Source organism: Sylvia atricapilla, chromosome 6, assembly GCF_009819655.1.
Source record: "Sylvia atricapilla isolate bSylAtr1 chromosome 6, bSylAtr1.pri, whole genome shotgun sequence".
Taxonomy (NCBI): domain Eukaryota; kingdom Metazoa; phylum Chordata; class Aves; order Passeriformes; family Sylviidae; genus Sylvia; species Sylvia atricapilla.
In genome coordinates, this window is record NC_089145.1 from 31,825,773 (window position 1) to 31,853,749 (window position 27,977).

At 38.5% G+C, this 27,977-nt stretch overlaps 1 protein-coding gene across 3 annotated transcripts; it reads right to left on the bottom strand.

The window, feature by feature from the left end:
- Positions 1 to 165: 165 nt before the first annotated feature.
- On the bottom strand, positions 166 to 27,915 carry SCG5 (secretogranin V). Of its 3 annotated transcripts, none has more exons than XM_066321429.1 (6): positions 27,871 to 27,915; positions 26,478 to 26,710; positions 12,205 to 12,354; positions 9,233 to 9,345; positions 4,447 to 4,500; positions 166 to 859 (listed from the first exon to the last, which is right to left on the bottom strand). In XM_066321429.1, exons 2-6 carry the CDS (start codon positions 26,707 to 26,709, stop codon positions 764 to 766), a joined length of 645 nt encoding a protein of 214 aa, XP_066177526.1. In that variant the 5' UTR covers position 26,710; positions 27,871 to 27,915; the 3' UTR covers positions 166 to 763. The 3 variants fall into 3 exon arrangements, with proteins under 3 accessions (XP_066177526.1, XP_066177528.1, XP_066177529.1); XM_066321431.1 differs by lacking the exon at positions 27,871 to 27,915 and adding an exon at positions 27,516 to 27,647; XM_066321432.1 differs by lacking the exons at positions 4,447 to 4,500; positions 27,871 to 27,915 and adding an exon at positions 27,516 to 27,647.
- Between the last annotated feature and the right edge of the window lie 62 nt (positions 27,916 to 27,977).

Here is a 27,977-nt window from a genome sequence, read left to right on the forward strand (position 1 = left end):
TTAACAACACTATAATGCACAAATGCTTCAGTTACTAAGACAAAGAACAGCAGGGGAGAGAAATTTTCACATAACAGTTCCACTGATAAGGAAGGAAGATGTTCAAGAGTTCAGGAAAGCTGTGGGCATGGAATGATTAAAACTAACAGAAAAATATTCCAGTGATTATAGTCAAAAAGCAGTTCTTTAATTTTTAAATTTGCACAGCAATAACAGAGATAAACGAGCCTCTGAAATATTTTGGAAAATGTCACTTTGCAAACCTTGTAGATTGCTTAAATGTTTATTAAAATGGACCAAAAGCCAAAATTCTCTGCGTAAAATAAATACTTTGTCTTTGCTAAGTAACAATATTTGTGAACAAAACATAAAACTATAATTTTCATGTGTCAAACATAGTAACATTTAAGATTAAATGTTGGAGTCATACTTGGCTTTTTTTTTTTTCATCTTCCTATTTACAAGCTTCTCATTAGGACCATTTACCTCACATTAGCTATCAAAATGACTAACATTTTTAAAGTTTGCTCCGTGACTAAAATAAAAACAACAGAAATGTCCTTTCACCGTAATTTAACAAAAAGCAGAACCATACTTTTATCATCTAGGAGAACATGCTGTTATAAATACAGCTGGTTTTCATCTACAATTATATAAATAACAAGCATGCTGCCATTCACAAGGATTTTAATAGATGATTATATATAAGCAATATCATGATCTAGAAGATGGCATGAGTTTTTATCTTTCATTTTTATTGCACTTATTTAGGATCTTTGTCTTCATCTGAAAATTGTGGAACAGACTTCTTTGCTACAACATTATCCAGTCGCTGTCCTTGCAGATACGGGTTCACACTCTGAAAAAGTTTGAAATTATTTAAGCTTATTAGAAACAGGGAAACAGATAAAAGGTAGCCAGGGTTGATGAGCATATTTATGTATTTCTTATCTGTCAGATATTTACAGACTTGGAAAGAAATTGCTTCCAGGGATTAAATCTAGAAGTCAATCAGTGTTTTGTTTCTAATTTGTTTTTTTTTGGCACAAGACTTTAATTCAATCCACTGAAAGGAATACAAGTGAAGGAGGACTATCAGGAATACAGAACAATCTGAATAAAACACTACCTTTTTGCTCCACCACTCCTTTCCTCAGCTCAGCAGAGAAGCAGCAGCAATTCTAACTCCCTAATTCTTGAGGCAGGACAGAACTTGTTAGAGAAGTACAGGTAAGTTTCAGCTTAAATCACTGGTCCCTGATGGACACTGTGCTGGGATGTGAATTAGAGACCACAATACCATTTACAAAGCCTCTTGTTCAGCCTGTCTCCTCTCCAGGAAACCCCTCCTTGCTTCCTCTCTTGATGCCGAGATAAAAAACTGCTGGCAAAGGAGCAGAGCCAAACAAGGTTTTGGCATAGAAAATGGCTCTCGTAGCACTGCCAGAAGAAGGGAATGCTGGAAAGAAGATTCCTGGAGAGGGTTTAACTTCACTTTGCACCATGCAAGCAGCACAATGTGAGGCTGAAGATGAACAGATCCAGCTAGTAGATCATAGATGGAGCCTGTGCTTGAATTTTTCTGTACCAATGAAGTAAAATGCATTTACTATATTTACAAGTGGCAAGCAGTTCAGTGGAGCTTCAGTATAAAGTATCATTTACACCTGCTTTCTGGCCTGTTACAGCTCCAGTGTAAGCAAAATTCAAGTTTATGTTGTCTCCTTCACACAGATACAGTCAAAAATTCTAGCATGAAGGTTTTTGATGTCAATAAAAACAACTGTTTGCCTAAGGACAAACTTTGGAGCAATGAGAATTTTCCAGTATCTCTTGTTTCGTCTCAGGCTGACTGTCACAGAAATTACTTTACTTGAGATATTTCTGTGCTTCTTTCATTAAAACTTGAGAATTAAAAAAAAAAAAAAAAAAAAAAAAAAAAAAAAAGGCATTCAGAATGGGCATGAAATATTTATTTTCAGCTATCCCAAGTTTTTGTCAAATCTCTGGAAAACATTTGGGGTTTATCTGTCTTCATGTTTAAGCCCCTAAGTTTCTCCAGAATTGTGGATGCTATCATTAATACTTAGCTATAGCACAGAGCAGCCCTTTTGCTTACTTCTGTTGGGTTTTGGGTGTTTTGCTTGCTGCAAGTGAAAATATAAAAATATTAAGAACAAGAAAGGAATGTGGAAAAATCTTTGAAAAGAAACTAACTCAAATGCTTTAAATTGTTAAAAATAAGATGTATGTAAATTATTTGTTTGTGTTTGTTTAAGGAAGTTCTGTTTAATGTTAATTTAGTGAAATTCAACTGTTGCATAAACTTCTAGGAATTATTTGAAGATTCCTAGGAATAGTAATTGGTCTTTTCTTTGGAATGGTACTTCCTTGCTGCTTTTTGAAATAAAATAGAAGAAAATGAGACTACACAAAATTCTGAATCCATGTTAACCAACAAAAGAAAACACAAAATGTAATGCAAAACACTTTGGCTGATTTGACTGAAATATGTTTAATCCTATGCAGCTGTGCAGAATTCAAAGCAATGCAAGTTCTTGAGCACCTTTGTACACAGCTCTGAGCGCATGGCAACTTAGTGATCACAGAAGTGGTCCTGACACTTCTGGACAGGGCTGTCTGCAAGCACAGAGTTTTGAGAAAGGGAAGACTTGCTAATTAAAATTAGCTGTCATTGTAAAGCTCCTTGTCTCGCCGTGTGAGTGCTGTAGAGAAGCTAACACAGAGCAAACAGTGAACAACATCCCTTTGCTGTACACACTGATGATGTGCATGCATGCGTGCAGGTGTGCATAGAGGTACATCTAAATATAGGAATATACACATAAGCTTCGAGGATGAGGTTTTCTAGACTACAGGAGTGCCTCTGTGACAGTTTCAGAGCCCTGTACAGACACAACAGGGTTACTAGTTACACTGTTACAGAGGACTTGTTTTACCTCACATGTGCACATTCAGATGCAAAAAAATCCATCTGTTGCCAGATCCCAAACCCATGTCTCTGCAGAAAGGAATGGAGGAGTGGCAGGGAGCACAAAAGGCAGGATGGGAATCCAGTGGACTTTTTGATTTCTAGAAAAACACACTGCTGCTGACAGTTCTAGGTTACTCCTCTGCTGATAAAGTGGAAATTCTGAATTGTTCATTAAAGCATTAGTAATCATTACAGTATTACCCTAAAATAATTTTAATTCTAAGGAATTTAGCATTAAGTGACATGTCAGTGCTAGGAAAATAAGTCTACTATAAAGCAATTCACCTTCAAAATTCTGGGCTAGCCCTGGCCACCTAACTGTCAAGTACTTCTTTTGTATCCAATTCTGTCAACCAGCTCACAGAAAGAAAATGTTATTTTTGTCTTTTTTTCCCCTACGTATATGTTGTATGAATTCTACTTTAACATGCTGTTCTAGCTATTAATAAATATTCTGCTGAACTATTTCCAGAGTGAATTCTACTTGCATAAAAACAAAGTCAAGTGCCTACCCTTTTTTACCTTTCAGCTAACAAACTGAAAAATCAAATGTAAGCATGAAGCAGATGCTCAGCTCAGTTCAGATCATTAACTTATGGCTGAAGTGTCAACTGCAAGTGATGTTTGAATCAGGAAGAAATCAACTCATCTTCTCACTTTCTAGCTAAGACCTAAAGTTTGAGAGTTAATAAATAATTTTCGCTTATGCTTGTTATTTTAAATTAAATTTACTTCATTTAAAATATAAAAAGCTACTTTCTGGCAGAGAGCTAGACTTTTCCTTTTTGTAAAAATAATACACCAGCAGCAAAGCTAAAGACTTTGACTCTTCCTGAAAGTTATTTTTTTTTTAATAAAAGAAAGGCTGTTACCAAAAAAGAGAGTAGTGAGGCAGACTGTGCAGAATCTCTTTATGAAGGTTGCCTTCCTTGTTATGGCAGCAGAACAATGAGAACCCTTTCATTTTTGTCTTTCTTTCAAGCAAGTGGGACAAAGAGATAGGAGTTTCATTTGAGGTAGATCAGATAAAGAATCACCTCTAGTGTTATTTACACTCAAAAATGTATTCATACACATAAATAGTGGTAACTAAATTTACTAATATTTTTAGCATGAAATTTCAAATTGTGTTTTAGAGATATTTAAATAATTTTAAATGGCTTTAAGCAAATAGGATCGATTTTAAAAGACAGGTAATATGAAGTTTTATAATGTTCTACACTTAATGTGTATCTTCTGAAAGTAAGAGGCTATTTTGAAAAATAAATCTTGTACCTGGTGTTCAGTCCTGAAGCTGGCAATAGTAGTTTAGCACAGAGAGTCCCTGACTCTACACATAATCTAAAGTATAATATGAATGGATCAGTCTATGTCATCATTTTAACAATATGGCTTTAATTTTTATTAGGTCTCTAGATTATATAGGTTCTATGAAATATACCAATAGTTACCCTCTTTCTTCTTTTTGGACCACCATTGATTTTCTCAAAGAGTAAACTCTTGCTCTGGAAGGGAGGAAAAAAAACAAAACAACACAGCCATCAAATCCATTACACTCTTCTATTAAAATACTACTTCTGCTATTAAATATTATCAAGTCTAGAGGAGTGGGTATTTTTATGGGAGAAATAAACCACAAATAATTATTAGTGTATTCCTATTAGTATTTGCAGTTCTTCAGGAGCAGTCATAGCCTTATCAACAGTTTAAAAGCCTGTAATTTTCCACGATGTTATCCCCCGTGTTAAGGCAATAAGTGCTTCAAGTACGTGCTGTATAGTCTGGATGTTCCCCATCATGTGATGCACGGTATAAATACATAAATACTTTTTCTCTCTCTCTCTCTCTTTTTTTTTTTTTTTTTTTTTTTAAAGGAAAGTCAGAAGGAAAAAGAAAAATAAGAATGGGAGAGAGAGGAAGCAGGAGTCCTGCCTCTGGTGTATCTTTCTATACGTTTGAGGTGACACAAGAAGAGGAGCAAAAATACTTGCTTTACAAGGGATTTTCCAATTCCTTTTAAAAACAGAAATAGGCGTCATTCCTACTGTTTTGTTGTCTTTGCTTATTCCCTTCCAGATATCAACACTTCCCAGTGCAAAGTTCTGCTGAAAGGAGTTCAGCGTGCCAGCTCCTCCTTTGTTTAAGTAGTGCCCTCAATAAAGTTTCTAAAAACCATTTGGTCTATAACATTTTTAATGGCAAACCTTTTAAAAACTGCCAGAAACATCTTGGCAGAAGAGAAAGTTATGATGATGAGAAAAGAAAAAAAAAAACCAACACAAAAAACCCCCTCTGACCATAGTTTACATAAGTGCATCCACATATTGTTGTATTTCTTATAAGTAGTGAATTCTAATAAACTCTGGAATAACACACACATGTTCAACACATTTTGTTTCAATTCTGTGTTATGAAGAAAAACCAAAACCAAACCCTAACCTGAAAATGGAAGGAAAGAAGAATTACATGTATAAAAGAGAAGACTATATAAACAAGGCCATTAATTCTGCTATAAACAACTGACCTAACATTGATTATATAAATAGAAAGTGTAATTCTAGCACGAGACAAATTCACCAAACACTTCCAACTCTCTCTGCAGCCTTGATATGAGAAAAAACAAACATTTTCAAGTGTTACAATGAAATCTGCCAAAATTGTCTGTTTTGTACTTCTTGTGTTCATTAAACCTCAAATTCACAAGGCCTATTGCTTGTCCAACCTCAGTTATTTTGTCTGAGCTGTTCAAAAGGGAACAGAGATGAAGCTGGCCAAGGGGGCCATTCTTGGCTAGTCATTTATGTGAACTCACTTCAGGAAAACTTAAATTTAACATTTTAAAGAAACTCAAGGATGCATGAATTACTCTCCTTAGGAAAGAAAGCACCATCAAAGCTTCTGTTTGTAAAGTATTTGACCTCATATTTTCATGAGTGGAAAAAGGGTGTTTCTGAAATAGAAGGAATTTAATGGACTACTGGAGCTAGCATTTGTGTCATTCTGAAGAATTCCTGACAATTGAACTTTTCCTGCTCAAGGAAACCGTATTTTGTTTAGTCTGAGAATGTTTTAAGACCCTAAGTACTACTGTAGCATTATGTGGAGTACAAAGCAAATATGGTTGTGGAGCATGAGCTAAGAACATATTTGTATGATAATAGCAATGCTGAAAATATGTTCCACTGTGTAATGGCCTGACCTCATCAGCCACTAAAATCTGCCCAGGAAGTGTCCATCCTTCACTGAGAGGTTGTTAACAATGAAGACACAGACTTTTCTTCAGTTAAAGATACACCTCATGTAGAGACATGCTGCATGTGATTTTTTTACTTTTCCCTCACTCCTGGAGCTTCCATTGCATCCTCTTGGTACTTGGATTAAAGTACTACAGGCTGGGATTTGGGTGAAAAAAAATCAGAAGTTAAAATGCTTTCAACCAACAAAATATGTAATAAGTTTTCAGATTTGATTGTAAATAATCTTTGTGCAAGTCTTTTTTCTGGATGCCAACACTTCTTCAAACCATCTGAAGAGCCAATCTGCAACATGCAAGACAGGCACACTCAAAAAGTGTCTGTGTCCTTTAAAGAGAAGTCTGAACTAGGGAAAAAACCCTAAAATCTTAGAAACTACAGTGGTACACAGAAATACAAAACTCCAAAAGTCATTCTTCCTACTATTTCTGCTGTCCCCTCTATGTTTTCCACACATGAGGAGAGGGGAGGAGAGTATAAGCCGTGGATCTCACTGTATAAACAGAGCCTGTTCCAGAGACTTCTCACAGGCCAGCATATTGATATATGGAGTTGTCCCAAAGACAGAAAAAAATCTTCCCCTTTCTTCCCACTCCTAACCCAGTATATATTTATTATGATTTATATATTTGTATCTGGAGATGTATTAGCAGTATTTACACATAATGTTTAGCATCTCCATAACCCTACACTTTCCTGCACAAAGACAGCTTCTAAATTTGCTTGACCTTTATAAAATGTGTCTGTCAGGATACTGCAGAGGTCCCAGAGCTTTGCAACCATGACTGTCTGTCACCAAAACACGCCAACCAACCAATCTGTTTCTGTCCCAGTAGAACAAGTTGGTCCTTTTTTTCTGACCTGCTAATGTAATCTGGGTTTTTCTGTGGTTACACTAAGCATGTTGGCTCCTGGAAAGGACAAGTCACTGGGAGCTGTAACACTTCCTCAACCGCACAGTGATAGGAAAAGGCTGAGGAGAAGCTCCTCCAAGAGCTGAGAGCACATGCCAGCCTCCATGGGTCCAGGAGACATTGGCTGCAAGGGCTGCAGCTGGTCATGACAGCCTGGTGCCCACTCAGCTTGCAAGAGCTGGTGGAAACACAGTCTGTAAGCACAGAGCCATCACAGCCCCTGGGCACGGGGTCCCAGGCTCTTCAACAGGAGAAGCAGGAACAAACTGTGGGCAGGGGGAATTTTAGGTGCTAGGGGCAGCTGGAGGATGGGGATGCACACAGCTACCCACTGGGCAACCCACAGCCAGCTTGTGTTGGTTATTTACAACTTAATGCAGACAACAGTGAGTGCCCTAAGAGATGTGATCTCTTCAGAGAGATGTGATTCAGCTCTGCTTTGTAAGGTCTCGAACAGCTACTTTTCAGAGCACTTACCTGATTTTCCCCAAGAATTAAAAATAACAAACCCAGCCACAAAAAGATACCACTTTATTTATCTTTTTACCATATGCAAGTAGGAGATGATCTGGGCTATTCTCCTGGATGGGGCAGAAGACTTGCTCCTGCACATGACCAGCTGTTTCATCTCTAATTAAAAGGATCTGGAGTTGGCTAAGTTGCTAGATATGATTATTGTTTAGTACCTAAGAGTATTTTAATCCATACATGAGCAGCTTTTTCCCCTGGATTAGTAGTGATGGATGGACATACAAAAAAAGCCCAGGAGTCACTAATGATTTGCTATCATTTATTAAGTATATATGTTGCTGATGACAACACAGTATATGTATTGCTTGATTCTGAAATATGGCTATAGGCCAAAGATTTACAGAAGTGCTTTTGTAGTATTCAAAATGGCATTATGAAAGTGAAGTATTCATGACTAGTAAGAAAACTAACAGCCTTATCTGGCATAAATAAGTTCACCATCTGGTGTTTTTAAATGAAAACCTTTGATGGTAATTACTTAGAATGCAACAAGTTTCCAGAATTTGGATTTTTGGCATGATTCTCTCCAGAAATTTAGCATTCGCATAAGTAATTAAGACTATAAATCTTACACTGGTTTGATTGTGAAGATGAATCATTGTCTCAAAATTACAGCAGCAGAAGAGACTGCCAAACATGTCCATTTATCGATATATGCTTACAGAGCACTGGTTTAGTGCAATCTTAAGTGAAGCATTTTAACAATGTAAAATGAGATTTCATTATTTGCTCTACAAGCATAAATTATGATCATTGTTATTGTTTTCCTGGCGCCTGAAAATGGATTTGGGATTGGACATTTTAACTGATGTAATCCAAGATTAAGTGGCAGAGCTTTCTTTGGAGTCTCTAGCCTGCAGAAATAGTCTAGCTGCTTATTAAAGTCCTTGTATCCTCCGAGCAAGATTTTTGCTCTTAGTATAGCTCACTGTGTTTATTATATGTGATGTGTCAAACAGGTCTTCGACAGAATACAGCTCATAACCTGACTAGAGGAAGAAGCAGCATCAAGTCCTCCAAAATCCTAAAGGTGAGGAGGATTTCTTAATGCAAGTTGTCTGATCCTCAATTCTTTTAAAGTGTTTTAAGCTGCTGAGCTCTGTCTGTCTGTATTTTCTTTCTATTTTTTATGTATGTAGCTGAACAGAGAATAGTCACTGAACCTGAATATTCTTTCAGATGAGTGCCATCTGATATTTTGAAATCTTAAGATCTGCACTAATTTTGGCTACATGTTCACTAACTTTGGCTACATGTAGTTTGAAATGTGGGGATTTTTTTGCATTTATCAAGCTATCATGCTTTGGGACAGGTAATAGAACAAGGATGTCTACTTTCTGTTTTTCTGGGGTGTTTATGAATCACAAGCACTATTTCTATTTTTCAGGGCAAGTTCACCTTTTTTGAGGAGTTTCCCTCAGGGTGATAATTTTTACAGCATTAAGGACAATATTGTCCTCATGATTTCATAGTGTCCCACACAGCAGACAATACCCAGTTTGACATGCAACAAAAATAAGCAAGAAGCATGTACTCACCCACTTGCCCCTGTTGGGATAGTCATGCTCTGGATCAAAAAGGTGTTGGTGCAGTTGATATTCCCTGCTGAACTCTGCTGTGTCTGGGGTGTTTTCTAGACATCCATCATCAACTGCAAAATAAAGCACTGGGTGTTTAGTAGCTTTGAAACACACAGTATGTGCCACATTAGTCAGCAAACTTCTTAAATGCAACCATGCAGTTAAAAAAATCATAAAGAACTGGATGACTAGAAAATACCAGGTTTATTTTTCTTTTGAAACATATTTGTCAGAATATATTTTTAAAAAACCCAAATCCTAACAGCTTAATGAAAATCGAAGGAATTTATTTTCAAAGCTCTTTCCCTCCTTTATGTTTTTCTTTTAATTATTCCATTTGATTTTACCTAGAACTGCATCCTGTTCTGGTTCAAAATGGATATTCTTTTCTTTTTTAAATGTTCACAAGTAGTTTTAGAAATTGGTAAGGCAATACGTTTGAAGATCATGGTGAAACAGTGCTGTGAGAGGGACAGAATTTCTTTCACTGAGTAGCTCTTCCTGGAGCTCCATTTCTGGTTTGCTACTTTGTTCAAACTGGCTGAAAATTATTTCTGCATTGTAAGATCTCATAAAAATGCTATGTAGCAGAAGTTTTATGATGTAGACATTTCTGTAGATTGGTAACTAATCTGATTGGTCCAAAAACCTCCTTTAACCACAATGGATGCTTTTGTAGACAGTGTCACATCGAGATAGTATCCCTTTAAAAATCAACTCCGGTGTTTTACCAAAATGAATCATATTTAGCTTAAACAAAGTTTCAGCAACTTGAGGCCAGAGTAGCTTTTTGAATAGAGTCTGCCCCTGGAGCTCCCAGTGCTTTGCCAGTATGGGGATCTTGCAGTCCAAGTTCCTCTCAGACACACCCAAGGAGATCCTACCAGCCAGGGCATGATGCTGGGCATTCAAACATCTGGCAGAGCACAGGCACTCCAGAGCACACACCTGTGGACTTTCCCTTCTGTCCTTGTGTGTCATCATGTAAAAAGATCTGCAGATGGATCATCTTTTCCCCTCAGATGTGGGAAACAGTGAAGACTTGAGTTAAAACTGAGTTAATTCAATGACCTTGAGGAGGTTATTCTGAGTTCAACAGATCCAGCCTTCTCTTTTCTCACTGGGATTGGGAAAAAATAAAACTGCCAAGAGAAAGCAGGGGAAAACTCTTCATACTGGCTAACTAACTCAGAAACTATTAAAACACTTAGAAATCATTTGTCTCATCAGGGACAAGGTTATATGAAGAGAGAGACAGGTGACAACAGAAGTGTAGTTGACCTCAGAGCATTTGTGTCTTCTGGTAGAAAACACAAAGGGCAGCTGGATACATGGGTGTCCTCTATGACTGCTAATCCAAAAGTCTTCAACTCAAGTGCTCCAGGCTTATGTATTCCTGCTGTGGAATGTGCATATGTAGACAGTGACTGGAAAAATTGTTTTCCATTAAGCAAATCCACAGACCTGATTGAGGAAGGCCTCTGGTAATTTGTATGCATAATGCAGTCACCACTTGAATTTCCATTTAAGGCTCTGAAAAACATTTTACTCTAATCCTAGCAGATACTATCTTCACTCACAGCATACCTATGACAGAGCCATTTATCTGAGCAGGCAGCACTTCCCAGCAAATTCTCCCCGTGTTCAGATCTAGCTGTATTAGCTGAGCTAACAACTTTTATTTCACCTAAGAAAGAAAAATTGAAGGGATTTTTAAAGGCATTTCCCTGAATGCCAGGTTTTAATTTATTTATATAATCATGAACAGAAGTCTAATAGGCAAGCATGGAAGATCGAAAGTCTGTGTGTGTGCTTGTGTGTGAGAGAAAATCTAAACCCATCATTTGCTACTTGTCAGACAACAGCTATAGTGAACAAATTGGAAGATGAGGTATTTTTTTCACAAGAGATGAAGACATAATCACCAAATGGGCTGTAATAGATAACAGGAAGGAAGGACTATTTGAAATTTTGTCAAAATTTTGAATGAAATGCAAAAACACTTCACAAAACTTTTCATAACAAATATTATTTTTTGATGAATTCTAAGCTAGGTAGAATATTTTAAATAAGAATACAGACAACTGTTCCACATTATCCAAATAACATAAAAGAAGACTAAACAGAAAACATTTTGAAAGGATCTCTTAGCTCACAAATAAAAAATGAGAGAAAAATAGAATGCTCATTCCCAGTTCTCAAGGCAGCCAATGGGTGTTTTACTACTGCTTGCAGTACTGGAAGTCATTCCTTGGTTCAAATACCAGGAAAGAGATCCATTCTCCCAGGGTATGTTTGTATCAGGACAGGCAGGGGTCAGTATCTGTGTGGCTGCAGGCTGAGGGACACCCTGAACGTCCTCTGGCTCTCCAAGGCTGTGCTGCCCCTCTGCCAGGGCCAGCCTGCCTGCACTGCCTTGGGGTACAGCCGTGTGCTTCTCCTTTTCTTGGCACAGATGCACCCTCAGTGAGCTATAAAGACACATGGATTGGAGCCAAGGTATCTTAAATATTGACTCATGGTCTGGGTTGGAGATCAGGGCAGACAGTTTCATTCCTCTTGGCACAATGAAAGTCTCTAAAATAAGGGTAAATCTCCTCTGTGCAAAATAACTTTTTTCAGGGGCCATCTTAAAAATGAACTCCCTCAGGAGCATGATGCTCTCATAAATCTAACTATCTTCTACTCTGAGGTCAAGATGATTTCTTCCATGTGACCTTCTCCAGCATCACACAACAATACAGGAGGTGCACACAGTAATAAAATAAAATTAAAAAACACCTCATCTGAAACACTACAACACCCAGTTTCTCAAGAGTTGCTCTCCTGGGGCAGAGAATGAAAAACACCCTAATTTCTGATCACGGGTTGTACAGTGCTGAAAGATATGTAGAGTGTAGACAGAGGTACCAAGGCTACAGCTGAATTACCTGTTTTCCCAATAGGGCAGGGATTTGGAGGGTCAGGATATCCTTGATCTTCGCTGAAGTCCTTTGGTACGTTATCTCCTGTCAGCTCAGCCACGATGTTGGGGATATTGCCATAAGGACCCAAGTGCTGCAGACCCTCATGCGCACCACCTAGCAAAGACAATTTATGCAGTTTTTTTACAAGATTACAAGTGTAAGTACTTTAGCTGGTGCAAGTAATCTGGACTTCAATTTAAAATACAAACTCTATATATCTATAATAGCTTTAGAGACAAATCCAATCAAGCATCTCTTTTAGAAACATGACCATGAGACCTAAATCCAGTAACTTAGATAATTAAAAATGAAACTAGGAAACAAAACTGGCCACACATTATTAGTCTTATGCTTGTTTTTTTCCTAACTATGAAAGTTTTAAGCAAGAAAATGCAAAGAAAAATAAATAATGAAATCTGATACATTTAAAGCTAATCATCTTCAGTCACTGGTACTATTAATGTTCATTATAGCAACAAACAATAGAAGATATGGCAAGACAGCATCGTGGCAGGAAGGCAATGTTAGTGACACTGTAGAAAGAAATACTACCTGCACAGCCTAGAAATACATTAATAGATTAAGTCCCAAGGGGGCTTAAGATATTAAGGTCTCTGGGGACCCAGGGTATTCTAGCAAATTCAGTTTGGAAACACCTAGGAAAATTATTTTTATATTAAACCAATTCTTCATTGTAAATTTGCATTTCCTGTTGCAATGATGGAAAGTGGTGAAGAGCCCCTGCTGTTGATGGGAATTCTTGTTCACATGTACCTCTACAGTAGTCAGCGTGTTACAAAGCATCCCAGTCAGTGACTCCACATCTTTCCATACACTAAAAGGTATTCCCTGTGGGAAAAGAGCACCATCACTGCAGGGTTACAGCAGCAGTGGGCAGCAGATTTTCTGACTCAGGGGACACAACAGTGGGCCTGCTCTGCTTGGGCAACTGCACCCAAAACTGGTGTGCTGTGGCCACCTCCCACACACCTCAGCTGCCTCTGGCAAGTAGGGTCTTCCACTAAAGATTTGGGAACCAACCCCAAGGCCACTCTCTCACTATGCCTCTCTACAAATGATTATCTGTTCCAGACCCTTTCTGCATGCCTTACTGGCCAAATGCATTCACAGGCTAAACCCCAGCTGCTTGTGGAGTTTTTCAAATACTATTGTACACTATTCTTTTGAATTTCAGACAAATAAAAACTTTCAAGCATGTTCTGTTTCCCTGACAAAGACAGTCACCACACACACTGCAGCAATGGAGATGGTTGTGTGACAGCAAAGCAGTATTTTTTTAAAACCCTATATAATGAGGGATAACAACATACAGTCAACATATAAATTCTACTAACAATGACTTGAGAGGAGAAGGAATTTGAACAATTGGAAAATATGAGTTGAAGAGTGAACACAGACACAACTGCTTGGGTAAATAGCAAAATCACCATATTATCACCAAGTAGTCTTACTTTAAATTTATATGTTTTTCATAAATCCAGAAGACCTGAATCAAGCTTCTGAACATGAAAGTTACCCCGAAAGAATCATTCAAGTACTCCTGTCCCAAATTACAAATAAAAATTACTAGCCTAAATCATCTTTTATACAGCCAAACATTGTAAGCTAACATAATCACTTGCAAAAATTGCTAACAGAAGGCACTCAAATACAAAATTCAAATTTTGTATTCATTTCTACATTTAGAAGTGGCAGTTGAGGCAAATTTTGCAAATTAATTTTGCAAATGATCAGTTGGATGTTGGCATTATAGCACCAGAAGCAAGTTAGTCTATAAGCACACATATTTCCATTTTATTTACACAATGGACTAAAATCTAATCAATGTGCTAATTTTCCCCCTCAAGTACAAGTCTCTTATTCTGTAATGCAGTGTTGCAGAAAAGTTTTACAGATACATAACAAACATAAAACTACCCCTGTAAAAAAAATTGCATCTCTGTTATATGGGGGTTTCGCTTGTAGCTGACCATGAGACCTTGTAATAAAACCAGAAGAGCATTATACCCACTCAGAACTTTTATTATACATTTAGTCCATAGTCCACACAAAGATGACACTCGTAACACAATAATGTTATGGTGATGAGGTTAAAAAAAAGTATAACATACATTTAATCTAATGTAATTTAATATAATGTCTAATATATAGCATAAAATACTTCTTTTGTCCTGAGTTCCTTCACATGAAGATTGATTACATATATGTACTTAAAAGCATCAGGTTATGATTCTGCTGTAAACTACGGAACCACATAATCAATACATGTTTGAATATCTTGTATACAATGTGGTTCACTATGGGACAATCCATCAGATAGAAGCCTATCTGTGCTTGCATGTGGTGCAGACCTCTTGGCACCAAAGCTCCATCCATAAAGAAAACAGAGGTACTTAGCAGGCTCCAGTGTGCTATATATACATGTAAGTTTAAACCAACTGCCAAGAATTCCCTTGACTGACTACAAACCAATCTTTTTATATTAATATAAAGGATTGTTTCCTTTAGGTATGAATGTCCAGGATCATTTGAGGGTTTTTTCTTTCTTTCCAAAAGAGCTGCAGACAATAGCACCTGCTCTGGTGCCATCATTTAGCACACTTGAGTGATTTAATAGCATCAGCAAAGCTCATTCCTTATAAACTCTGATAAACAGTGCACTGAACAAAGACTACAATAATAAAAATGAAACACTATGAATATACGAAGTTGGGGTATTATGTATTGTAACTCTCATTAGTTGCATTTGTTTTGGTATTATAACATTGCTGATTTAAAGAAACATATCAGGATTAAATACACTGCAGCTACCAAGTCAAAATATTGGGAGACAAACATACACAGTCAGCTACAAAAATAGCAGAAGATCAGTTTCTTCAACCTTGAGGCAGAGCCTGAAAGAAAAAAACAAGGCAACTAAATACCAAGAAATTTTTCATAATTTCCTATCCAAAGGCATCATGAGAGACATCATTGTTAAATTATTTGAAGCTGGACCATCAAAACTCCGGAGTAGTACAGACAACACCCTTGTACTGAGAGATGAGCCAGATAAACCTATTTTTTTTTCCGTATCTCCTTACTATATGAACAGGCTTTTCTGTGCCACATACTAGCAAAGAAAACACTCCAAAACAATCAGCTTCCTTTCACATGCAGGATTTCTGTAAGCATTTATTATTAGGTATTTCATATTCCTACAGGATAAACTAGAGATTTAGGTCTCTTGGGCTAAGATCTGCACTGTAAGAGCATAAGTAAGCTCTGAGTCTCATTGAAAATATATGCATATTTATAGTAATCTAGCATTAGTCTTGAACCGTTGCAGGGTGGGAAACAAGCAAAGAACAATGCTTCTCGCCATTATTATAATTCCAGAAAAGTATTTTCAGTTAGAGATCCTGAAACTGAAAGCTGATTTCAGTTAGAGATCCTTGGAATTATTAAATTTTAAAGTGCATACATTTCAGCTCTTTTCTCTGCAAGAGCAATACTGTCTGTATGGGTTTCCCACCCATGCAGACAACAAAGCCACTCCATTCTTGGCGGACAAAAAAAAAAAGGAAAAGAAACATAAAGAGCAACTAATTTCTTGTAGGTATTGAATATTTCCCTGATCAAACACATCCAATGGAAATGCTGTTAATCCACTGAAGTTTTAGCGGCTGCTACCCATCTATTGGTAGTGTAAAGCACAGTGGGAACAAATATATACGGAGCAATCCTACATGTCAAATACAAACAGGCCGTGAGTGTGTGCTGTGAGTAAATAAATCCCAAGTTAAAGCCCTCTACTGAGCGAGTCATACTTGGAGTCTCAGAGTGTCCAAGCCCCTCACAGATTCACAGGGGAATCTTCTCCCTGAGCAAAAATCACGTCTCTTATCTTGACCTGTACAAACTTGAAGCAAACATGAGCTGCAAGGGAAGCCTGGTATAGCTTATCCCATTTGCCCAAGGTTTCCAAGGGAGCAAATACATATTAATCAGAGATGTAATACCATACTTCCTACTTTGCAAAATCTTTTGTTAACCTGGACTATTTGTTCTTATCACTGGGAAAAATCTTCAAGATTTTTTACAATGTCTCCTCAACAAATCAGAGATACATCTTTTTCCTTTCAGTGTCAGTTTCCCATACTATCCTGCACTTTCATCCCCAGTCATCTTGTCATATCTACATTTGTTGTGTCATCGTCTCATTTGAAAAGAACATCTCCCCAGTGAAAGGCAGGTTTGACAGAATGCTCCCAGTGCTCTTATATGTTAAACTGGGACACCATCCACTAACTTATTTTTTTCTTTTCTTTATTATTTGCAGGACCACCCATAATGTAAACTCTCAAAAAATCCTGAATGCAGAAAATGCATTTACATTTTCATTACCCTTTCTAACCCTTCTAAAGGCTTTACTGCCCCACTGCTGTAGTTATAATTCTGCTAGCTTCATCCTAGAGAGTCCTATCCTGCTTGCTGAAATTGATTAAGCACAGGAAGTTGTGGGAAATGGATTTGTAGAGAATTCTTGAAGCCTGACAGAAGGCTCACATAGCCTTGTGCATCTGTACGCAAACTTTGAGATAAAGTATGGTGAACTAGAAAGGCCATGGAATAGGACAAACATTTTTTAGAGAGAAATTGAACTAGAAACAAGTTTCAAATTATGACCTTGCAAATTAAGCTAGATATTTTGGAGAAACAGAACTATGAAACATACTGTAGCAAGACCCACGTGGGGTATTTTAACAGATGATAGGCTTAATCATTAGCAGTATTGTGTGGCAAAAGCTGAGAGGCCAAAAACGCTTATAATGTATTGTAATTAAGAAATAGTTTGGCTTCTGATTGTGATGGCATGGTAACATCTGTACCATCTCACCCTTCTCATGAGACTGAAAATGGAGTAAAAATCCTTGAAATGCCTCTCAGGAGCCCTGTCTCTGGGTCAGAAAACGGGTTTTTCTGACAAATTGGTGCCCCGGTGTGTGGCAGGTAACTCAGCTGATTTGTCAACTTGTCAGAATGCCCCCAAGTAATGTTTTTGTGAACTACCACTAAAATGTCAGAAAAACCCTTTTTCTGACAGAAGTGAGAAGAACTGAAAAAAATTATAAATTATCACATTTTGTCTGTTCCACACAAGCTGCTAAATAAGAGAACAGGGAAGGAGAAAGAGCATAGGAGAACAAAGAATGGAAAAATGCAAACCTAGCCAACTTCCTTAACCATTCAAGACCATGCCTCGAGAAACACAAAAACACTACAGCTATACATGCTCAGACATCCCAGATTCCAGAGTCAGCTTGTCTTCTCCTTAATGACACAAAGTTTCTTAAAACCATAAAGACTAATTTTCTATTTCTCTGCAGAGGGACAATTTTTTCTAAAGCTTTTCTAAAGCACACACATCGCACAATTACTGACCTTGCTTTCAGCAAATAATTCAGTTTTATCCAATATTTTAATTACAAACAGTACAAATATTTAAGGTATAAAAGGCTCTTATTGTGAAATGGTTAGGACCAAAGTAATGCCCATGCCTCTCACAATAAATTTATAACAGTAGCTTATATGTCATTATTATTCAAATTGTATACACAATAAAAAAATCCAGCAGCCCACTTGCTGACAAAGCAAAAAAAGCAAACTCTTATGCCTGCCTTGGTTGAACAGTCCTCTAATGGAATATATTAACTTGCCCTTCAGCTGAGCAGTGGCTTTTGCACTTCACCATGTGGATAAGCTGACCCATTTTACACACACAGTGCATTACGCAGCACACAGCCATGGGCCCCTGTGCCATCCTGCCTTGCAGCCACCACACACCAGCAGAATGAAAAAACAGAAACAACAAAGCCACCAAATTGCACCCTCCCGTCACTGCCACAGCACAACCTTGCTACTGACCACACCTGCAGCACGTGGTTCTGGGAAACAGCAGTGTAAGGAAAACAGTGACCTCCTTTATCCTATTAGGGACAGGACATTATTTCAATCCTATAAATGTAAATGTACCAACAGAAGACTGGAACACTTTATTCACTGGCACTTTATTCACTTGACATCAGCTGCATGGGAAGTCCAAATGCTCCATCATGTCAACACATTCAGAAAAAAATACTCCTTTCACTCCACTAATGCGAAGCCTGGATGCACCAGAAACATCCAGAACATCCACGTTTTGTCTCTTTTGCTCCATTGAACGTCAGAAAATTTTCATGTTCATTTCCCTGTTCATACTCATTCAATTCCATCTTCCATGCACACGGCTCATGGAGTCCCAGCTGGTTCTCCAGCAGGTTTAAAATCTTCCCATGCCTGTCTGACAGCTGCTACAAGGCAGATTTCCCAACTGCCCCCAACGACCTCCTTGTGAGCATTCCCAGTGCGGAGCTGGAAGGCTCCAGTCTCTGCCCTGGTGAGCCAGCATTACCTCAGAACTCCAAAAGCAGAGGCTTTGCCATGCAAAACTGCTCCAGTCAAGATGGGGCTTCTTTTGCACTTCGATAAAAGCACTGGCACACAATGAAGATGCAAAAGAGTGGGGAGATGAAGAGCCCTGGTGAGGGCTCAACGCTGCTCTCTGATGCTGCAACCAGCTTCTTCAGCTGACAACATTCTTCATCCATCCCTGCAGCTGAGAGCACTGCTGAGCACATGCACCATGGCAAGCACAGAGAGAAAGGTTCTGGAAACCTTTGGAGAGTGCCAGAGATCCTATCCCTGGCACAACACCAAAATCAAGATGAGTAAGAGTCTCTTCTTTCTCTAGATTTTGAAAGTATCTTTTCATAGAACCAAGTAAACTTAAAAATATTTTCTTACTACAAGTTAATTTAAAATTCAGGTAGGGGCATGGGAAATGCAGCTGATTTTTGAGAACAAATGAAGGTATAAATCCTAGCTCACTCACAGAATCACAGAACATGCTGAGTTGGAAGGGACACGCAGAAATCACTGAGTCTGAGTCCTCCCTCTGCACAGGACACCCCAAGAGTCACACCATGTGCCTGAGGGCATTGTCCAGCAGCTTCTTGATCTCTCTGACCACTGCCCTGGGGAGCCTGTTCCAGTGGCCAACCACCCTCTGGGTGAAGAACCTTTCCCTAATATCCAACCTCTTGACAACCTCAGGCCATTCCCTTAGGCTCTGTCTCTGCTCACCACGGAGGGAAAATCAGTGTCTGCCCCTCCTCTTCGCCTCATGAGGAATTTGTAACTGCAATGAGGTCTCCTCTCACTCTCCTCCTGAGAGACAAGCAGGGAAAAGAAAATCTTTGAAAATAAGAGCTCATTGTAATTTCGCCAATCTTCACTCATAGATTTTTTAGAACACTTTGGGACCATATTCCAGTGGTAGATGGAATTTTACAGATTCATATTAATTTTCTCTATACCTTCTGCCAATATTAGAAAACATAGTTACTATGAATCATCAGACAATACAGAAGCCATCATATTCCCTCACCTCTTCAGGTTTCTTACCTCTCCTACTGGATTTTCCCTTCTAGTACCATGTAAAAAACCCCCAAAACCAAACCAAAACAAACAAACAAAAAACCCCACAAAAAGCAAAACAACAAACAAACAACGTGGGTACAAATTCCATTCTAATTGCTTAATTATCTTTAGGTACCTGACAATCTACTTAATTCAAAATCCCTAAAGACTTGTCATCTTTCTTTCCCAAAAGCTGCTTGAGATGGGACTCTTTCTCCTTTGGTGACATCTTTTAAAGATGACTTTACGAATAGCAGGAGTAGTCTGTATGACAAAACAGTGGTTAGTAGGAGGTTTTATGAGTTGGAAACACTTTATCTTCATCCTTCCTCAGCAGAGGTATGTCATGCCTGCACACTCGCCTGCAATCACAAGAGAAGGATGTTTCAAGAGAAGATTTCAAAGCTTTAAATCTAAATAGGTTCCTCTGTCAGATCCAACTGCAAATAACAGAGATCTAGAGAGAAATGGGGATCAATACTCGTTTCTTCTTGTGTTCTCCACTGACTGACTTCTCTGACAAGCACACTAGATTTCAGAATTTCCCCTGCATATTCCCAGGCACACTGAGAACACAGGAGTAGCACCTGCATCCCTCCTACAGCTCTGGGGCATTAAGGAAGGGCAGTTGCCAAAGTTCATTTGTGGCAGAGCTCATAGTGGTTACACCTACTGCCTTTGCTGGATCCTGCCCTTGCTCCTCAAGAGGGAAAGATGTGAGACACATTGAGGGAACCTGGTGTGACCTCCAGGCAGCAGCACAAACACCAGCTTGGCTTTCTTATTATTCACTGCTGGTCATGGCTTATCAATTCGTACGAAATCAAGGATATTACAGGCCAAATATGACTTAATATAAGTCACACTATCTGGTCATTTTCCTGTTTGTGGAATTAGACGTATAAACATTTTATGTGCAGTTTCTTCACAGACCTGTGCTGTATCACTCAGATAAAGAAAATCCACTGTATGCCACTGCTGTCCTTTGGCACCGTCATTAGCTTTTAAATTCAGAAATTAACATTCTAAGGCACCTCTCTTATGATATGCATCACTGCCTGATACTCAAATTCGGGTTGTACTTAACACTACAATTTCTTGAATAAATTGCAAAGAAAATCGGTATTTTTAGTCAAATCTATAGAAATCTAGACATAATGTTTTAGAAAAAACTGTAGGTTTGCCACTTTCATTTTATCTTAAAAACTTAAGATGACCATATTAAATTTTAAAATCACATTTTCTGGTCTATTAAGATAATTGGAAAAAACAAACAAACAAACAAACAAAAAACCAAATAACAACAAACCCAACCAAAACCCACAACACCAAAGAAATCAGTCTCCCTGGCTGTGTGAGGTCTGCCCTGTGCAGCTGGCCCTGCACTCCAGCACTGCTCCCCGAGGATGCTGGCACAGACTCTGGCACAGAGCACCCAAACTGGAGCAAAGAGGGCGCAGCCATCACACTGCTGTGTTTACTGACCCCCAAACAGCCTACAGTTATTACTTGCAGTCACCCAAGGAAGTCAAATACATTGGGGCACAAGCATAGCACATGTTAGCATGAAAGTGAATGAGTGCAAAGGTCATTTCTGCACTGGTTTCACTGACGGAGTTCATCAGCAAAAATTTTTGCAGCTTTGTGATTTGGAGATTTTACTGTCCTTGTAGGAAACAAGCACCTGTCTTGCAGGTATGATACAGGACAGACAGCAAAGTAATACACTTATTTACTAATAGGAAATCCTTTACTTTTCTTATTAGCAAAATGTAAACAAAATAGACACTATTAACATGCATGAGTAATCTCCATAATTTTATGAACAGTAGGTTTGATGCAGAGTGTTATTTGTACAGACTCCGTGCTGACAAACCATTCATTACCAGTTGCTAGTAGACATATTTGCATAATGTTCCAGACTCTCTTGAATTTTATCATCTCAATCTGACAAACAGTAACTACACTTTTCGAAAACAATAAACGTATTTACTTCCTTTCAAAATAATCAAATAAACCCCAGCCTGTTTCCAGCAGCTATAAGGAGTCTCTGCAGGAGGATCAAAAGCCTCCCTAAGAGGCACTGTATTTTTAAAATTTCCTTATACCTACAAACAATCACAGTTTAAGAGACATCATGTAATGTTGTCACTGAGGTTGACAGCAGGCTCTTCTGCAGGCTGAAGACTTCACTCTGGGCTGTCACGCCAGCACCTTTACCAACAATCATTTCGTTTGAAGTGGTTTTAAGAAATAAAACCAACTAAATCAAACACAAACAAACAAACCACACGAGGCTTTCCGTTGTAATTTATGTGTAAGCAATGTTGTGAATTTATGGCAGGCAATAATATTTGCAAAAGGAAAATGGGACTTCACATTTGCAATTATTAAGCGCTATAAACTGCTAAAGATGAGCTACTGGTGCCCCCGTGTGTTTAAGTGAGATTTTTGCTGTTGTCCTATGCAGGGTATGACAGGCCCGAAATTCACATTATGCACTTATTCCCTTCCACTCCTCAGGAAAAGGAAATAGACTAAAAACCAAACAATAACAAACAAAACCACCCCTCTTAAATACTGGCACAAAATTGTAAACATGAAAGGAAAGAAAAAAAAGTGTGGTCTCCTACTTCACAAATGCCCTGCCAGACAGAAAAATTAACTTCTGTGTTTTTTGAAATGGTGAATGCATTTTATTTTATTCTTTTGTTCTCTTTTAACATAGATGCAGCCCCTTTCTTATCTGTAGAAAGCTTGAATATAGTCCAGTAAGGCTTGCATAGTATTTTAGTGATGAGCTGAACAGCAAGTACAGAAACACAACTACTCATTAAAAACTCTTATTTTGCTTTTCTGTGTTTTCCATCTTTTTATAGATGCTGCTAAGTGACTCCAATATAGCTTTCTGATAAGATGAATTAACAAGGAGAGTGAATATTATTAGAGAAATTAGACTAGCTAATATGGGTTTATCACTTTTTGGAATCAGGGGATGTACAAAAAGACAAATCTATTAAGTGGTCAGCAAAAAACAGCTGCTGCCAAGGCATCCCTTTCAGGTACTAAAAACATTTTCACTTGACCCTCCTCGTGCAGGATCTGTTTGGTTCCTGCCGTGCTGCTGTGCCATGCACCATCTGCTGGCTGCAGTACACAAGCAGAGGGAATCAGCCAGCAAATTCCCATTTCTGGGATGTATTTGTCATATTCTATTTAACCAGCAGTGCCCTAGCAAAGGAAGAGAGCTCACGCTGCATCTGCACCTCCCTGAATTTCACAGTAATTTCCTAGTACATTAAACTTTCTATCAGGCATTTTCTAGATGCTACTCCTATTTTAGCAGCCTGACTTGAAGTAACAGCAAATTGACAAATGCAAAGTTAAGGATTAAAAAAAAAAAAAAAAAAAAAAAAGCATGTTTACAGATTTCAACACAAAACACACACAAAAAAGGCTGAAATTTCTTTCAATTAGCAAGCTGTAATTTTTTTTATACATCAACAAGAAAACTATCTGATCACTTCAAAAAGAGAGCACATGCTACTAAATGTATTTTCTGAAAAATGACTTTTTTTTTTAGTTTTCTTTGGTATAGAACATGTTTGTGACTGAACTTTCTATAGCCAAGTCAGCCCTAAACTTTTTTGGGGAGAGAAGGGAAAAGGTGGGTGTGAAGGTAAGGATGGGAATGATCATGTATAGTTCCTTGCAACACATCCACCCTCTGGTTTTAAGCATTTTAAAGTTAAAATGGAATGATTAACACCAGAAAAAATGTAGAGAGTTGAGATGGAAAATAAGCATAAGGAAATGTGCTTGTGAACTAACAGCAATAGTATTTCTGTTGTGTATTAAATTATTAAGCTCTTATTCATAGAAATAATAGTAACATGGGAAATAAAATAATCACTCAAATTTGCAAACTGATGGGGCTGTTTCGGACAAAAACCTTTTGTAAAGTTAAACAATCTTCTGTAGCAACACACTAAATCTATTAAGGTCTAATTGATAGAGGATTGTTTTTATGCTGAGATGCAGTATCTAGTCAAAATGAGAAACAAACACACTCCAGAGCAGCCAGGGCCTTAATGATGAGAATGCAGGCATGGAATGAACCTCGTTTAAAAATTTTTACATTGGTCACTGAAACCTGCCGTCTGAGAAGTGGTTAGAAGTCTACACATCTGGCAGCTCAGAATTTCTGATAAATAATAAGCATTTCATACCGAATTTTACTGTCCATTACTTTCAGGCAAAAAATCCCAGTGAAGACAGAAGAGTACACCACAAAGAGTGGTCAATTACCACTTTGCCATGATGATATTTATGATGTTTTGCTTTGACACAATCTAATAATTGTAAAACCTCTTTCTTTCCTTCCTCCTTAGTTTTTCTTTCTATTACCATGTAGAATTTTTTAAGCACTTGCACACAGAATTATTAGTCAGTGATAACAGTGTGACTATGTTATGGAAAGTCCATAGGTGAATGCTTCAGAATGTGAAACCTTGAACTGACGTGATGTAAAAATATATGGACTTATTCTTTCAGACTGAAATGCAAGTTTTGATGAATTAGCTATCCTGTAATTCATGGTCTATATTTAGAAATAGACTCAGGGTGAAAATTCAGTGAATTATATGTACTTTTTTAAAAAACCAGTATGAGAAAATATTGTGTTCAATGATGTAAGACCACATTAACCTTGAAACTGCAAACAACACTTTCTTAGACTGAAGTTTCTAATCAGATACTTTTAGACATATCTATCTATACACAGACACACATCACCACAAGAAATCAAAGAAAGAGTGAGTGATTACTATTTGAAAAACTCACCACAGAATGCTCTGTAAAAAGCAATGTTTGATTCAAAGGTCTGTTTTGCTTGCCTATTTCTATACTGACCGACAGCGTTCACCCCACAAGACCATTTTGATTTTGGAGAAATTTCTCAACAGGCTGTTAAATATCCATGGCAGGCTTTGGGGGGAAAGAAAAAGAAAAAGAAAAAGAAAAAGAAAAAGAAAAAGAAAAAGAAAAAGAAAAAGAAAAGAAAAAGAAAAGAAAAAGAAAAAGAAAAAGAAAAGAAAAAGAAAAAGAAAAAGAGAAAAAAGAAAAAGAGAAAAAGAAAAAGAGAAAAAGAAAAAGAGAAAAAGAAAAAGAGAAAAAAAGAGAAAAAGAAAAAGAGAAAGTCCTCATCTGAGCAAGAGGGGAAAGTTAAATATGATAAATCAACTGGATTTATCACCTTTCAGTTTTACTGTGTTACATACACAGATGGATTTTTTTTCTCCAACAAAAAAAGGAGAAACAAAAAAATATTTGTCCAACCTGCTGTTTGTGGAAGACTGTACAGATGACTAGAAAACTAGCATTACTTCAATCTCACAACCACTAGAAAACTTCTGATACTTATACGAAGAGATGCATAGTCTGATTTTGCTACCACTGTAATTAGAAAGTAACATCAAACAGTTGAGATTAAGTATTTTCCGGAGATTCAGGCTTGCTTATATTTTCTAAGGTTTCGCTTTTTAAAAAACATCTAGGGAAAAGAGGAAAATGGAGAGTAAAACTACTCACTTCTACTGTAAGTAGTAGTGAGTTCTACTTACTTCATCTGTCCCAATTTCTCTATGTATGAACATTCATAAAGGAGAAAAGGGTACAGACCAAATAATGCTCTTTTAAACTTAGTCTTTGTTATTTAAATTTGCAGAAGAACATGCGTCCATCAAAGTTTCTTTGGAAAACATATAAACCTAGGTCTGCAGCTATCTGGTCAAAATGCCTATTCAGCTTTAATCCTCTCCTCAGCCTCCATTAAAGCAATTGTATCTGTTTGGCTAGCACAGTCTGTAGATCTGAATAAGGATAAAAGAGAGATCACAGACTTACGAACTGTGGAGTCTTACTGCACTGTGTCAGATTGATTTAATTCTGAGAGGAGGGTTGAGGAGTTCTATCCTGTTTTGATGTTCACACAAAAACAGTAATATTTGGAGTTTCATACCTTCAACCTCTTGCTATCATGCCAAAATATAAGCTGGTTTGTTCAGTTAAAATAGCAATATACTATACAAATGTTATCCCAATATCCTAACATTAGAGACAAACATTTCAAATCATTTACATAACTACAAAAGACTGACTCCAAGGAAAACTTACACTGTGTGAGATCAGAGGTATAGGCCAAAAAAAATGAAGCTGAGCCCAAGAGCATTCAGCCCTGTAACACGGTTTTGAGGACACAGGGAGAGGAGCACTTCTCACGTGGCACCACAAACACTTGATCTCTTCTGGTTTGCAGATGTTTTTAAAAATCCATGGAATTTGGGCTCTATAGGTAATATTTGTTTCATGTGAAACATATATGTAATATATTTATACATAATACTCAGGAATAATTTAGCAAACCCATTGTTTTGAAGCACTAGAGATCAGGCAATGTCAAGACAACGCAACTTTTTCTGCAAAGCACGTACATTTAAACACTCCACTACTCCTGCCAAAAACATTACATTAAGGAAGGTGGAAGATGGATGGTGATTTTAAAACAAAGATGAAGCAACAACATGGTGAAGAAGTCTATGATTCTGATTCACGAGTCTTTAAGCTCGGGATATTCTTTCTGCATCTATAAACAAAACATTAATTACTACCAAAGCACACTAATAAATTAATCATAACTCAAATTAGAAATTAGCTACCTTCAATGCTCTGTGGACCAACAAGATTCATAGCCTGGTGTGCTGGATATTCTACCCGGGGTCTGGCAATGCCCAGCTGCTCCATAACCCCATGGAGGAGCCTCTGAATATCTGCTTCAGTAACCCTGTCGGGTGTCCTAGGGCTGTGGCTAAAAGCTGAAGCCAATCCAAACGCCAGCAGAAATATCATGTTGCAAAGCAAGGTGGTTATCATAGTGGCAGCCACTTTCATCCTGTCAAAAAGAAAGGAGTTTAGTTATAAATCATGGAGGTGGGGGGGGGAAGCCCTATACAGGTTAGAAATAACATCTGATCCTACTGTTGGGCTTTGCAGTTTACTACCACAGGTTCTAGGGGCAGCTGGAAGTCTAGCCAGCTGGAAACCGTGTGGGGGGAGCCAGGGAGGGAATAGGGTGGACATGTTCTTCTCTTTTGAAAGAAATATTGAGCAGCGAACTGCAGAAATCAATTTGCTGATTTGCATTTTCCCTTAACATTAATTAACAGTCACTGTAAACAAAATGAATCCACTTTTTAATTTGAGGAGAACACGTCATCCACCCCTCCATGTTCATTATGCTATTTATAAGGCTCTGGTCTAAAAGCCAAGAACTTTTCATCCACGAACTGTGTTTTCCAGGCTCTACTCTTGCGTTGCCTGAAAAATCAATAAGAGACTGCCGAACAACCTGGATATATTTTGTCTGCACCTTAAGACAAAAGGTTTCCGACTTCAAATGCACCGTCTTTCCCACCTGAAGCAAATAGGTTTCATTTGTTTCCTTGAATCCCTTTCACTAAACGGCTGCACAGTGTAGTTTAATTAGGAAAAAAGCTCCCAAAGCAAACAACAACAACAAAAAAAAACCCAAACACAAGCAGCAAGTATCACTTACTGTCCGCTGACAGGCTGAATTTTAATCAAAATGCTTCTCTTCCTAAAGCTCCTTTCCCCCTCACCCAGAGACTAATTAAAATGCATCACTTCCAGTCCCCCGGATAAACAAAACCTCCTCGAATTCCCCTTAACACACGCACAGCCGCCTGATTTCTTCACGCCAGACGTTTAAAGATGCTCCAATGCTCCAGCCTCCGGCGCAAGGCACCTGGAAACGTCTTTGAGGCAAAAATGGCTGAAAACCCCAGCGCTGGGAATCTTCCCCGCTCCGCCCGTGCCCACCGCACCACGCTCCTCCCGCAGCCCTCCCGCTCCACGGGCCCCCGCAGCCTCCGTTTCGAGGGAAACCATCTGCCTGTCACAGAAGGGCCCCGCTGCCCTCCCCGCCCCGCCGCGCCCCTGGACAGCCGGGCCCCGATCCCTTCCCTTCTCCCGGCGCCCCGGGCAGCTCGGCGGCAGCAGCACGGAGCGGCCCGGCCGCAGCGCCGCGCTCACCTCCGCTCCCGGCGCGGCTCCGCGGGGGCGGCGGCTCCGCGGCCGCGCATCCGCCGTGCGCAGCCACCGCCTCGCCCCGCCACCCCCGCGGGGCTTTGTCCCGCCGA

Excerpts from the sequence above, each read along its gene's own strand:
- SCG5 (XM_066321429.1), bottom strand. The coding sequence starts at position 26,709 with ATGAAAGTGGCTGCCACTATGATAACCACCTTGCTTTGCAACATGATA. Across the intron at positions 9,346-12,204 it reads CTGCCCTATTGGGAAAACAG|TTGATGATGGATGTCTAGAA; the intron begins GTAATTCAGCTG and ends TTTATTTTGCAG. Across the intron at positions 4,501-9,232 it reads ATCCCAACAGGGGCAAGTGG|AGCAAGAGTTTACTCTTTGA; the intron begins GTGAGTACATGC and ends CCTCCCTTCCAG.